This window comes from Falco biarmicus, chromosome 9 (genome assembly GCF_023638135.1).
Source record: "Falco biarmicus isolate bFalBia1 chromosome 9, bFalBia1.pri, whole genome shotgun sequence".
In the NCBI taxonomy this organism is placed as follows: Eukaryota; Metazoa; Chordata; class Aves; order Falconiformes; family Falconidae; genus Falco; species Falco biarmicus.
In genome coordinates, this window is record NC_079296.1 from 19,495,019 (window position 1) to 19,509,953 (window position 14,935).

Here is a 14,935-nt window from a genome sequence, read left to right on the forward strand (position 1 = left end):
AGATGCAAAAGCAACTAAAAGGATACTTGTTCTTCAATAAGCAAAAGATTTGCATAAAAATAGACTGTATTATTCATGCTTTGTATGGACTTTACTGTGTCTGAGGTCATGTATGGGCATGTGTAGATGTGTAGGTGACACTTGTCAGAGGACAAGAGATATACAAGCTTAGGCGGTACCAACCACTTGCCTGCAACTGTGCATGCAAAGGCTCCCACCTCCCGTTACCAGCCAAGCAGCTTTCCCTTATGGGAAGTACTGCAGGCCTAAAAGATTGCATTAGCTTCCAGTCAATCAAAATTATTATGGTGATTTTAACATGCCTTTTGAGCCACACTGTCATCACTAGCAAGAAACACGCACAAGGCAGATGAAAAAACTGCTGAGATACTGTGGATCTGTAGTTGTGCCTGTACTTCTGTCCGAACTACACATCCTTCATGCGTGAAGATGCCCCAGAGCATCGGCTGACCAGCCAAGTGCTAGGCACCAAGCCATGGTTCCCACTCCAGGCTGGCTGCGTAGTCCAGCATGAGCAAAGTTCTACTTGAAGAAGACTACTTGCACATGGGCTTGGGGATTCCTATCTGATGAACAAAAATTTAAGACTGTTTTTTCTTCTTTTTATGAAAATGGCTATATAATTTTTTTCCACGATGGGGAACACTGGGGCTTTGGCCATGTGTGGCTTTATTTGTGAAAACAACATATGCATTCCTAGACAATTTGAAAGATCTGTTTAGGTCGATGGAGCAATTCTGGACAGACTTCAGAATCCAGCTTGTCTAACAGCAGCCTGGTTCAATCTGCCAGAGCACCGTTCTCTAATCCTTCTTGCTCTACCTACCAGTTTGGGCCACAGCTTAGGCTTCACTACTGTCAGACCAGAATGGTAACGCAACTGATTTTCCACGTAACTTCATATAAAATAATTTTTACACAAACAACAGACTGTAAGAAGTCTTACCAATGGCAAATCCAACTCCAAAATTTGGTGCTATGAGCCCATAAATGTTTTTAGCAAACGGTACCTGCAAAGGAAATTTCAGGCAGTTAATTATGTCACACTGCACATGCTAATGAAGTTAGTTTTCTTTTTGCAAGATAAATTCTCCAAGTAGTTACAGCACAATTTGTACAGATGTTACGGAGTCTGATCCTTGCACTGGGCTACTGTTTCAGACACCTGTGCCATTAAACCACTAACACACTTAGAATAAAATGTTGATCACCCTCCTTTCAGAGCCATTCTTCCTTAAAATAACTGAAGCACTGAAATTTGAAAGCACTCAAAACTCTGATCTGGAACCTATTAACTATACATTGTTTAATAATGTATCATAAAGCAGAAACTTCAGCAAAATCTCACGGGGAAAGCACGTATTTGAAGATGAACAGATGAACATTTACATGGTTTGAAAGATACATGATCTTCTACTTACGCATAAAATACTTATTCCCACGATTAGCATCCCAAGCAAAGCACAAAGCCACCTATCAAAGAAGAAACATCATTCAGAAATCAGTGATACGGAGAGGGTAGAGCTGATCCTGAACGTTTCAAAGTTACGTCTAAAGTGCCGAGTTACACAACCAAAGTCGCAACATGTTCAAAAAAACGATTTTGTTACTGTAGAGAAAACTTTAATAATTTCTGCTATCAATAAACTACCCTGGGAAACACTAGAAATGGTACAGGAACAAGCTGGAAGATTATTAGTATTTTTAAATCTAGCATACCTTCCTACTTTGTGCGCAAGTATCCCAAAAAGATTAGTCCCAATGAGATAAGAGATACTGGCTGGAAGAAAAGCAACGCCTGAAAAATATGAATGAGATCTGTTATCAGCACAGATTTTAGTGAAGTGTTCAAAGAAACTAATAAATTCCAGACACTGCAATTTTGTTCTGAATGCATCTCACAGAGCCTTTGTGCCTAGCCCCGAGAATCAAATATCCGGTTTGTTGCAGCCTTCTCATGAAATCTAAGGGCACCATCTATGACACGCGGGAGTGATGTGACGCCTTTGGAAAGACTTTTTCAGCATCAGCTAAAAGAACTGGTATGGGAGAGGGGATGGAACAACAAAGAGCAAAAAGTTTATATCTAACTATAATAAGCTTTGGGATAGGTCAAGGAAAGCAGCTCTTGCATGGCTTATGGAGCATATGCTCCACACGTGCAGCAAGCCTGGAGCGGTCAGGGGTGGGTGAAGCCCTCCCTGGAGGGGGGAACAGCACTGCTGCGGTGGCTTTGCAAGTCACAGGCCCCTTCCAAGCCTGTGAATGCCGTGAGGCCTCAGGGTACAGGCAAGTTTGCAATGCCGGGATATGGTCCTTGGTCAAGCAGCCACTGAAGTTAAGCATGTATCAATAATGCAAAGGGGAAAAACCCTTAAATACATGGTTTGGAAATTATTTAGCCAATATATTTACAGTAAAAGTTAATTAAAGAAAACCAGTTATTGTTTTAAATTAAAAATCTATCTGTAGCAACTTGCAGATGAGGGCACCCAAGCAAATTCCTTCTGACCCTGATGGGAGGGTACCCAGACCCTTCCATCTCCCACACATCCACTAGGAAAAACATACTGTTGGGACCAGCAATTGTTTCTAGTCTCGAGGTTTCCACAGCAGCAGCTGTACCTGAAGCAGGTGCTGCCTGCATGCTGGCCAGAAATACCTCTGATTTAAAAGCCAGTTACAGCCTGTACTTGAGGATTCATCCTCTCCCTACACGTAAGTCGCAGGGCAGGACCCAGCCGGAGGGGAGATGTCAAAGGAAGAAACACTAACGCCGAGTGCGGCGTGCCATTGCCTCGGCTGCCTGGAGAGCACCAGGCAGGATGCTGTGGGAGCAGGGGCTGCCCTTGAGGGGAAGGCATTGTATGAAAAAATATCCGAGAGGCAAAGGAACAGGGTGGCTGTGCCTAAAGCTGGATCCTTGTGCAACGGTGTTGGATGGTTCATGTATCCTGGAAGAAATTACACTTTTTTTCTGTTCCTGTTAGATTTTGCATCATCTTAAGAAAAATAAAACTGGGAAACCTGACAAAACTGGGAAAGCCTGACAAATGAGCGCATGCCACCACGTTTGGTCACTGTTACGCCAGGTAATTTGGATTTAGAAAGCAGCTGTGACATTATGGTACAGAATCATACCATTTCCTTTAAGTGTATACGCTTCTCATCCTTCACCAAGACAACATAGATTTTCTCATTTCCTGCCTATCCATCTTCCTTCCTATCTCTCTGATATTCATAAGAAAAAAAAAAAAAAATCAAGAGGTAATTTTTAGCACAGCAATATCCTGTGATTAAAATCCTTGCAGGTTACAATGGTGAAGCTGGGGAAACGTTTTCACCTGCGTAACCGCAGCTGCTTCAGTACCACCTGGAGCTATCTGCTTGCACCAAACGGTCATGTGTAGCAGACCTTGACAGATGTAAAAAAAAATAAAATAATAATACTGCAAAGGCTTGTTAAATAAGACTTGCAGGTTGGTGTGTAAGCTGTGGTATACTGAAGCAGAACTGTAATTTTCTAAATAAGCTTTTTATGCACAGTAACATTAATTGATCAAATCAAGGTTCTTTATACCTTCTTCAGATAATGCTTCAAACAGCTGGATCTCCAAATTGCGTAAGATAATAATTTGCTTAAAACCCTGCAGCTCAAGATATAATTTAAGAGGCTTAAAAACTTTAATTAATGCTGTCAAATCAGACAAAGCGTAATGGAGTCAATTACTTATATCATTAAGGGGTAAAATTAGTCTTAATTTAAAATGGATATTTTCCTTCTAGGAACCTCTATTCAACTAAGAGATTTGTAAATCTCATTTGTGTTGCACCAATAATATGAAACTAGCGAGGGAGGCAGATAAGCAATCTTTCTTTTTCTTCATGAGGTTCAAAATGTCTAAGTTTGTGTGATAACTTTGCTATATCACAGGCTAGCAGTGTTCAACAGTACAGCAGCACATGAAGGACTGCTCCCTGTGGCCACCCTAGATCTGAGTTGCAATGATTAGAACTAAGGTTTGTGCTTTCTGTATGGTGTAGGGATGCTTACATTAACATAGAGTAGTCAGATGCTAGCTGAACATAATTTTCATAAAGAATTTTTCTTTTCCTTTCAAATACCCAATATTGATATTAAAAAAATACCCTTGTGAAATGTCCCAGCACAGAATACTTAATTAACTTTATCAAATAGATACATGTTGCATTTGTAATGGTAACTCTTTCCTACAAGCTAACACAAAGGCCAGGCTGATGCGGAGGACCAGCACGATCCGTCGTGGCACATGGAGGGCAGACATCCCCCACCCGAGAGGATTTGCATCAGCCTCCTACGCGCAGTTTGGCACTCGCTGCAAATTAGTCCATTTTCTTTTCTTTTTCCCTCCTGCTCACCTCAAAGAGAAAGTAACTGCCCCACTTTTACTCTCTAATCTAACCTGATCCATGGGACACAGTTCCAGTTTGCCTGTGGACACTGGTTTTCTGAGACTGTGTCCCTGGTGCATATTATACTGTGGTCCAAGATGGGGCTCTCCCATTGCTTTCTGTTGAATGGGATGACTAAGCCACCACTAAAAGGGTGCCAGATCTATCAAATTCAAGGACAAGTGCTCATGTCCTTGGTGACCACATTTTAAGTCAAGTCCATCCTTCTTCCACATGTTACCAGGAGCAGCCCCTGCAGGTGTATGTGTTGGCATGAGCATGCTCTGCGCCAAACACAGCGCACAGGCTGCACATTTCTGGGGCTGCCTGCTCCCAGCAATTCAAACTAGTAACCGAGGATGGATTCCCTCTGAAAAAAAAAAACCCAAACAAACTGTTTTTCTCTGCTGGCCTGGCTCTGCAGCTCAATGGGCATCTTGCAGCTGGCCCAGCCAACACTCGCTGGCAGAGGTGCTGCTGGGCCACCCCAAGGAGCTGGGACAAGCACAGTGCCCTGGCTGCCTGCATCTGTTTCTCCTTGCAGTGGGAGTGTTGCCCCTTACTGGAGCCTCTATTGCAATAACATCAATCCACTGCTTATTTTTCTTACAGATCAATGTTTGGAATTGTGCAGGTATAATTCCGACAATTTAAAGACAGAAAAAAAAAAAAATTACCCTGAAGCATATAAGGAAAGCATCATTAGCAGGACCAGAACTGAGACAGTCATTAGACAAAATATAGAGATGTAAATAATATACTGTACTTTACCAAGCTGCCATTTTTTTGAACACATGGTCTCCATCATCCAGATGGGTAAAGCTGGTTCAAGCATAGCAATAGCCATGTTTGCAAAGCAGATTGATCCTTAGAGAAAGAGGGGGAGGGAAAAAAATAGTAGCAATTATTTCTTTTGACTGTGAATAAAAAGCCATGCAAAGAATGGATGCTTTTACATAAAACATTGTGCTTTTTACAGTCCTATTTGCCATGCATCAGATGTTGATTAATGTTAAGTAGAACAGAATGTAAAAATCAGTGAAGACTAACTTTCTATATGTTTCTATCTCCTAGAAATTCTACAATAAAGGTTAAGCTATTTTCATAATGTGAAAGTTTGCAGTGAGCTTGATGACATTTAGAAAGTTCATGAGGTCTGACTGTTGTACAAATGATTAGCTAAAACTACAGTCTTTTGGTCTTCATCTAGTCTCCCGGGGCAAAACTGGAGCCCTGTTCTGACCCTATGCCTCCATCATCTGAGGACAACTATGATGGGATGTGGAGGTCTTGAGCCTAAAAATACCAAGAGACAGCCACAGAGATGTCCGACCCCTACAAAAGGGGATTGTGTGTCAAGATCCTATAGCTAGCAGCCAGTAAGCCTGTGCAGCAAAGCATGAGTCTGGCTGAGCTTGCCCAGCCCTATGAATTTCAAATGCTTCCAAATCTCTTTTGAATTTCTGGACCTTCAGTCACCCAGATGCAAAGGATAACAAGCGGTGGAAGTGCTGATTCAGTCTTGCCCACCGGCTCTGCTCTGCCCTGCACCACTGCCTGCAGATCCAGGCTCTGGTGGGTTTGTGTCAAGTTCATCTAGCCTCAGTAGTGCACTTGAACTTTAGCACAGGGGTTATTAAACCCCATGGTATTTCTTTGAATTCAAAATGCCTTTCCCACTTACTCAAAAGACCCCAAGGCAGTCAAAGCCTAACACAGGGCAACAGGACACGTCCTCTGTGCTAATCCATTACAGAATGGCTTTCAAGGGAGTTTGGAAGTCATTCCTACAAGTGATAACCTCAAACACATGTTCCCACTTTTCTTCCTAATATTTACAGTCCCTGAAATTCAGGAGAATATTCTAGACTCTTACAGTTGTTTACCATTCAAATTTTACTTTTTTTTTTAATTAAAAAAAAAAAGCTTAATTTGTCTGAGGCCAGAGAAACATTTCTCCTGGAACAAGGTCCTCATCATACAGTTCAAAACAAAATGAGCACTGATGTCATTCTTTGCTCAAACCTGTCAGAATATATCAGGCTGTGTATCCAACATTCCTCAAATGAACTTGCAGGCTAGCTGGCTCACTCCCTTCTCGGGGCAAGGAGCCACAGTTCAGCAGTGCTTTACCCTGAGGACAAAAGGTTAGATGCAAAGCTAACCTTTCCACTCCGGTGCAAGCTCCCACTAGCGTAGCATCTGCAAGGAGCCACAGTTAAACACCTCAGGGCTGCCCTCTTCTAAGCCAAAATCAGCCACGCTCAAGCAACTTCCTTGGTGCTGGAAAAACGTTTCAGACCACACAAAGCACAGCCAGAGGAAGGAGGGCCACTCTAACAGAGATGGCTTAAATAGCAAAGATCTCACTCTACTTTTAACAAACTTCACAAAGAAATGAGAAACAGGTGTGCATGCACATGTGTGAGGCATCTTCTCATTGGGTCAGGAAGCATCACCAGAGCTTACCAAAGTGTATGGTGACAAAGGTACTTCAGATCTTTAGGATGTACCCCAAAAGAAAAGTGAGAGCCTGAGCTGGTGCTCTGCGAGCTCAGGGCAAAATCCAACAAAGACTCTGCTGCCTTAGCAAAGCTTCCCCAGAAGATACCTTTTTTGCCTCCTCTGTCTTGCATGGAGCTGACCTCTCCCTAAAAAGCCATGTCTCAAGGGCATAAATTCTACATCATTTCTTCTTTAAATTAAATTAAACATCCTGCACTGGCCAGAAGGTGTGAAATTGCAACCTTCCAGCTGGATTCCATCTCTGCAGCTAAGAATCCCACTCAGCTTTTGGCTGAGTGCTGTAGACATCACTGGTACTTTTCTGTGAAAAAGCGAGTACCCAGTGAAAAGCTGTCACACACCTTCTCAAGAACCCATGTGGTCATGATGATACCTGTCTCAGCTTTGGTTTTTGGATTTGGTAATTTAAACTCATGTGTCTGTCCATGCAATTTTGTCAGCCAGTAGCACCTGTTTCTTTAATCCCTGTCAGTGAGGTCTGGCTGCAAGAATGCTGTTGACATCATTCACTGAGCTCCTACTAGCACTGACAGAACATGCCAGTAATGTTTCTTTTGCCTGGGTCACTGAGCACTGATGGCACTGACTTTGAAGCATCACCTCTGACACAATCCACACAGGAGGCAGAATCTGTATTTGCTCACGTTTCCTTTCTCCTACAGGGGTTTTCATGTGAGCAGCTTCATCTGGTCCCATCCCTCTGATGCCCACAACTTTGTGACCTCCCCACCTGGACTGGTGAGTGCATGTTCAGCAGAAATGACCACAGCCCACACTGCAATAGCTGCTGCTGGCACTGGCCAGGCAGTAGGGCTGGCCACAGGGACTGCGACAGACAGTGAGTGAATGACAGCACTGGCCTCCTGTCTGTAGCAACAGTCAATGTTATTAACTCACAGGCAACATGGCTTTATCAAGGGAGAAAGTTATGCTTTCACAAAGAAAAGAGAAGAACTCCACACTTAGAGTTCAAGACACCTTGTGTTGAAGAGGAATACTGTGCTATAGATAAGCCAAATTGGTCAGAAAGTGCTTGTACTTTGAGAATACAGACAATTATGTCTCAAGTGTATGATGCACACTCAGGAGATTGAATCTGAATTTGTAGCATGAAATTAGTTTACCTAAATCAAGAGTGCAAGAAACACCAAAACTGCTAGCCCATTTGCAGCATGTCCCTGCTTTTCACTGGTGGTTACCAAGTCAGCCCACTAGAGAGGCAGTCAATTTTTTAACGAGTCAGCTGCCTTAAAAGCCATTCAAAACCTCTAATCTCCCTGAGCAGTGCAAACCTGGTGGGACTTTTACCCTTCTCCTCTCTAATTGTTGTATCTGAATGTCATGCACAGTGTGCGCCATCTACATCCACAGCATCTTGGTAAAGGAGAAGACATATTATCCTCAGTGTGGCATGGTGCCTTGGCTGATAGCCCCAAGGTGTCAGATCATGGGGAGATCAGCTCCGCCGTCCCAACCAACCGATTAGCCACCCTTCCCTGTTAGCATCAGGATCAGAAGTTCCCAGCTTAGAAAATAAACCAAGGAAAATACTGAACTCCTTGGGGTAAGGGTAAGCAAATGAAACTTTCAGACCCTTTTTACTGCAAAAAAGCAACAGCTTCAGAACTGAAGCAATTAACATTTAAGCAGTGTATTCCTGGTGCATCAAGAAAGCTGCATTTGGACTGAGGTGTGGATAAACTGAGGCCAGAGAAAAGGTTGGCTGAATTTATAGCTGGTATTTGGTGCTGAGCTCTAACAAAACCAGATTTGGTCTGCAAGGGAAATAAAGCAGGAGGAGAAGAGGCTGAGGTTAGAGAACATCATCAAACTGTACTGTCAAAGCTCTGGGCTTCTCCATCCCGGGGGGCAGAGCCCCTGGGTGCTGTACCTAACCCTGCCGGCAGCCCGCCGGGGGGACTTTCTCCTACCCTGGGTGCTGATTCCTGCTGGGAGCAGGACAGGTCATCCAGAGCAGCTGGCGAGCAGGAGGGATCAGAACAGAGAGGGTCTTTATGTCTCTACCCCTCTGTATATCCTTCCTTTCCCTGCCTCCTGCTGCGTCCAGCTGCACTGGATCGCAGGTGGAAAGGGGAAACAGGAGGCACTGGCAGTGCCTGCGAGCACGTGCAGGGAAGCAAGAGGCAAAGAGAGCCAGGGCAATAAAGGGAAGGTCTCTCCAACGCACACTGCCCCAATGCCAGCCTACCAGTCCTTGAGTTTTCTTCGCCACTTTGGGGCTCTAACCCTGCACAGTCCTGATTTACAGAGCCCCAAAACATCAGCTGAACCAGCTACAGAGGAGAGAATAGCTGCAGAAATTGAATGCCATGCAAATGTGTTAGAATATCGGAACAAAGTCCATCCCTGCTCTTCACAGACGTTGGACACGGTCAGAATAGTGAGATCCATGGTCCTTGCTACCTTTTTGTTGGCTAAGACTAAGCTTGGCAGGAGTAGTTAAGTCTTAGTCAAGCAAAGTACCCCTTAAATTCAGTCCCCTGGTCATATTTTGCAGTGTAAACCAAGTTCTGTTACATATTAGACCTTGGCAGGGATTGCATACAAAGTAGATTAGCTAGAGAATAATGTTAGATGACCCTCACCTTGCAGCACCTGCTTTAACCACTGTGAGAGACAAGGTATTGAATTAGATGAATGAGAGATCTGACCTCTTATGGCAGGTACTGTCTTTGCTACTCTTTTCCCCTCAAATACTTTTACTCTATGGAAAGGTCTTCTAACGCTCCAAGAACTTCTCAAGTAGAAGTGTTTGTATAGCTTCAGTCACAGCTTGACCGAGCGTCCAGCCACAGAGTTACGGTTACGATAATTCCCTGAGATCACCAAGAAACAAAGAATCTGAGAAATGCCTGGAAGAACTGCGTTGAGGGACAGGTTAAGACTAAGAAACAAAACTGCAAAAATAATTATCTGTTTCCATTTATTTTATCAATATTAAAAAGGGCCAGGCTTGATTACAGACTTCAGAATAAACATTCAACAAAACGCAATGCAAGAAAGCAAACTTCCCTCAAGACAGTGCGACTCCTTAGACAAACGATACAGGTAATACCAAATGCCATCCACCAGTCAGCCCAGACCTTTTCTGAAATAGAATCCACGCTCTAGGGACCGAGCTCACTCCCTCTTCAAACAGAAACCAATCTCAGCATTATTCCTGGTGCCTGCCCATGATATGCTGGCAACACCTCCCTCCAAAAGCCTTGGTCCTATTCACTTGCCTCACAGAGAGTTTCACAGCCACACTTCATCGCCTTAGCAAGCAACCACAAGTCACAAGTGTCCTCTCAGCTGGAAAGACATCTACATTTCAAACCTTCTGCCTGTTATGCTTCTACTAGTAGATTCATCCTGTATCACCAACAGTAATTCAACGCAAACGAAACCAGCAAATGACAATATTGTTAAACCAGCTCAGCCTGAGGCGTTCCAGGATGCCATGTATAACACCAACAGTTGATTTAAAGGGGGGGGGGGGGGGGGGGAAAGGGTCTGGTACCTGCTGCAATAATGATATATGGGTCCTTCAAAAGTGTCAGTAACGGTGTCCCCTTCTGACTCTATGAAACAAAAGCTTGGGATTAGGAAAGACAAAGTGTCATCCATCGCCTAGACGGTTTTACCTTAATACTTACTTCTGCTTGTGCTCTGGATGGCTGCAGAACAAATAATTGAACAGCTGCAAAAAGAAATCAATACTGTAATATTTCTTCAAGAAGGGGGTTAGATGGTAGTAATAGGAAAGGGAGATACTGCATGGTGATATTGACTCTTTGTATTTACTGACCTCCATCTAACAGAGCTAGCGCTGCCAGCACCAGGAAGGGAGAACTCTTCCCCACAAACTCATACATGACGCTCCCAAAAGGTGGGCCCACTGCCAGGGGGAGAGAAAGGACACAGTGGTGAAGCCACAGCCCTGCAAGCATTTGGGCATCCTGCTACTGGCACTCAGGGACCCAAAGCTCCATTTAAAAATCCCAACAAAGCTCATTGCTCATGACAATAACCATATTCTTTACTCCCCAAAATACTCTTCCATACAAACAAACCCCAGACATCTCAGAGGTTGAGACACGTATCTGGCACGTGTATCTGTATAAGAAACGTGCTGCTGTGGGAAAAACTGTTCTTAACATGCATCATGAACGTAATTTGGAGACAGCACAATAACGTTACACTCGATGGGACTCTGCTGCTGCTTTCATAGATCACAAGGACATGCTCTGGGAAAGCTGGGCGGTGGTATCTCCTGCCAGCAGAGCCTCCAACTCACTGACCTAATACTCCCATAGCAAGGCCTCCCAGTGCAATTCCCATCGCGTTGCCTCTCTCTTCATCATCTGTATAGACACTGGCGAGCATACCCATCCCTAAAACGAAAAAAATAAAAAAAAGAAAGAAAAAAGCAAAATGCACAACACAAAATTAAGCATCTGTGTACTACAGTTTATGGACATCATTTGCCAGCACTACTAAATGTTATACAGAGATGACAGCAGTTACATATATATATGTATGTAAATAAATAAAAATAAATATAGATACAAACATTTCCTCCCCATAGAATTCACTTTGAAGCAAAAAGGGGGTTTGGCAATGTAAATGATCTCCAAGACCGTGTTCTACTGTACAGCCTTGCTCAGGTAATTTAATGACGGCTTGATTTGCTAGATTCTTTATCCCTGTCTTTGTCACAGAGCTTTTCGATGCATTTCACCCAGCAGAAACAAAGCTTTTGGTAAGTATTCGCTATGTGTTATCGGTACTGTGGGCACTTGACACAAAGGTCTGGCGACCACTCACAGCTAGAACCGTGTGCAGTGCGAGCTGTGCTCTGGGCATGAGGTGTTATGCAGAGCTGATTCCTTTGGAAATGAGTATTTCAAGTTCAGCTTCCAAAATTAAAGGATCATTTTGACCTTTATCTTCACGTGCCTCACTTCTGCTGCGTTTGATGAGGAACCTTCATTACACAAAAGGAAACACGAAGCCTAAATCATCTGTGGTTTTGTAAAGCACTCAGACACTGCAGACGTAAATGCTGCAGGAGAGTCCTCACAGAAATGAATAATTCTGTTTTCAAATCAAGGTTTAAGTAGGACTCAGTAAATAAAGTCCATGGCTACACAGAAAAAGAAGACAAAAAACTGCATGATTGATCACTGAGTGAATACCACCCATCATGTGCATCGAAAGAGCAGAGGTCCTGTGTGGATTAACCTGCTTATTGAAGACTGTGGATGATATCAAATTGTTTGCATGAACACTTGAAGAGTAAATTAGAGAACAATAACTGAATTCACAATGATTCTGTGAGATTTGGAGAAATATTCTGGAAAAAAATAGGAGGGAATACAAAGATGATGATACAAAGTGTTACACGTAGGTAGGCATGATTACGTGCACAAACGCAGGGCAGTAAATGACTGGTTGGTAGCAACACCGCAAAAAACTTCCTTTGCCTGTGAGATCCATGAAGTGACCCTCGCTGCCACTGGCCCTTGTGAGGAGTCAGATCTGCTCCTGGGCGCTGGGGCTGGTGTTCACAGGAGGAAAGGCAGGGGTGACTGGAGACCATCCAGAGAAGGGCAATGAGGGTGAGCAAAGGCTTAGAAAAATATCTGAAGCACAACTGCAGGACTTGCAATTTAAAACCAGAGAGGAGAAAACTGATGTGAGATGTGGCAGTAGTCTTGCAATATGAAAAAGTGCCACCAAGATAAAGCAAAGGAACTGTTCTTCCTGTTCTCTCAAGCACTGGAAGCAGAAACAGGTTTACATGGCAGTAAGGAGGCTTTAGATGAGCCGTCAGAAAAAGCTTCCTGACAGTAAAGGTACTTAAGTACGAAGCTAGACGCTGAGGGCATTTCTGGAGGCTTCCAAGAACATGCCTGCCAAGTGCTCATGAGGAATGACAGATACAAAGCTGTCCTGCCTTCAGGAAGGAGGTGAAGGAGGTGGTCTCCTGGCCTTTTCTGCTCTATTTTGTAGGTTGTCTGTGAAAAAAAGTCACGTACTTGTCTAAGAGCCATACCTCAAGGTGCACACTTGCACAGGGACCAAGTTAAAGCTGAACAATAATTTTGGTTCTGGCACATCTTCCCTTTGGAAAGCTTGACTTGGAACCTCAACTGGTATGAGGAGAAAAGGTGGATTTTCTTGTCTCTGCCCCTCCTGCTTGTCTTTGCCTTCACCATCCCGGCTCCTCACACCAGCCACTGCCTGCCCCCCAGCCACATCCTCACTCGTCCCACTGCTCATCCAGGTTTAAATCTCGCTGTAACTAATGCTTGTTGTGCAGCTTCAAACCCATCTGAAGCATCAGGTGCCTCTTGCTCCCATTCAAATGCTCAGGCTGAGAAATTCTTGTTAAGTTTCTATGGAGTGTATGTGAACCCTGCTTATAGGACAGTCCAGCTTGGAAGGGGGAATTTTTCTGAGGAAGCCAAAACACACATTCTTGACAAAACACTGGATTCACCTCCCTTCCCAAGCCAAATCTATATTTCTGCTGCCACCACGGGAAATTTTTCCAAGACAAGACTGCAAAACGAGCATGACCTATTTTCTCCAGTCTCAGAAATGGTTGAAAAATTTGGGGTGAAAACCCATACTCCATTTCACCCACTCATTTAAAACTTGTAATCTTGCATTGGAAATCTGGTACAGCTAACCTGAGTCCAAGCTGGCAGATAGCATGGCAAGTCCTTGGAAACAACATTTTATAACAGAAATTTCAGTAACAGACAGAGCTCTATCTCTGCTATAGTAAGTACCACCATAAGTTCCTGCTGACCTTTAAAATGGCTAAAAATGAATTTAAAATCTTGAAGGCACAGATGCGGAAATCCCAGGGAGAGTGCACTTCATTTAGTGCTCTACCTTACTGCAACCCAAATACCATGGAAGTCTGAAAAGACATTTGCTTTTGAGCTACTATATATGAAAGGGACAGGAAAAAAGTGAAATTGATTTAATTGAATATTTTTGTATTAATTATTGAAACTGCAGACAAAATACAATTCAGAAAATGACTAAAAACGACAGAATTGGTGATCTGCATTTTACTCTATCGTCTCTTCTCTTACCTGCCACCGAAGAACAAGAGGAACCCACTCCTTGAAGAGACCTGGCAATAAACAGCAATGTGTAGCTTCCAGAGAAGGCAAACACTACAGAAAAAACGGAGGTAAAATTAGGTTAACTCTAACTGGGTTAAAAAGTTAGATTTCTTGAAACTATCACAAAAACTTCATACAATTGAGTCAAGCATTTACAGTGACTTGTGCTGCTTTCAATGCTAACTGCATTATTTTCTCTTATTGCATTTAGATGTGTCAGTGTTGAATTGCTCTCAGTTGTCTAAGCCTCCTGGTGACACAGAATGCAAGCGCACAAGCAGTTTTAACTAATTACATAGGATTTGATTACATCCTGCTCTGATTCAGCTGCACACAGGAGTAACAAGATCTTTCTTTCCAGCCTGCCTCTCCATGCTGCTTCTTTTAAGGCTGCTCGGTCCAAAGCTCCAAGCATTTGGGGAAACCAAGCTTTAACTCACGCAGCTGCATGCATGCACCGGTGTTTCCTCCAGTAAGTAAATGGGTGGACAGAGGTTTTACCCAGGTGGTGCCAGCTCCACACCAGGTGCTGTGCAGCACAGCTGGCTGAAGGGGCAGGGAAGCCAGCTGCACCCATGCCAGGGCTGTAGCACCTTCCTCATCCTCCCAACAGCAGAGCACCAGAGAAATTGCACTAGAGAAGGTGCTTCTCTCTATCTCCCCAAGAGATTTAACCTCAGGTCCCACTCTTGGCCACTATCTGCCTTTCAGGACAGAGCCCCTGGCTGCTGCACTCATCCGTCCAGCTCAATACCCCATCCACAGCACGGGGAAGCAGGAGTGTCCCAGTAACCCAAGCACATCTCTGC

At 43.7% G+C, this 14,935-nt stretch overlaps 1 protein-coding gene across 3 annotated transcripts in view; it reads right to left on the reverse strand.

Annotated features, from left to right (window-relative positions):
- The window catches only part of SLC18A2 (solute carrier family 18 member A2), a 33,016-nt gene that overhangs the window by 6,848 nt on the left and 11,233 nt on the right, over positions 1–14,935 (reverse strand). For 2 of the 3 annotated variants that reach the window (XM_056351433.1, XM_056351432.1), the window contains exons 5-13: positions 14,094–14,177; positions 11,283–11,375; positions 10,790–10,879; positions 10,638–10,681; positions 10,502–10,562; positions 5,224–5,319; positions 1,741–1,819; positions 1,443–1,494; positions 968–1,031 (exon numbers count right to left, since the gene is read on the reverse strand). In XM_056351433.1, coding sequence (XP_056207408.1) covers positions 968–1,031; positions 1,443–1,494; positions 1,741–1,819; positions 5,224–5,319; positions 10,502–10,562; positions 10,638–10,681; positions 10,790–10,879; positions 11,283–11,375; positions 14,094–14,177 — 663 coding nt within the window. The remainder of the gene's footprint in view (positions 1–967; positions 1,032–1,442; positions 1,495–1,740; positions 1,820–5,223; positions 5,320–10,501; positions 10,563–10,637; positions 10,682–10,789; positions 10,880–11,282; positions 11,376–14,093; positions 14,178–14,935) is intronic. The other variant, XM_056351434.1, reaches the window with a different exon arrangement.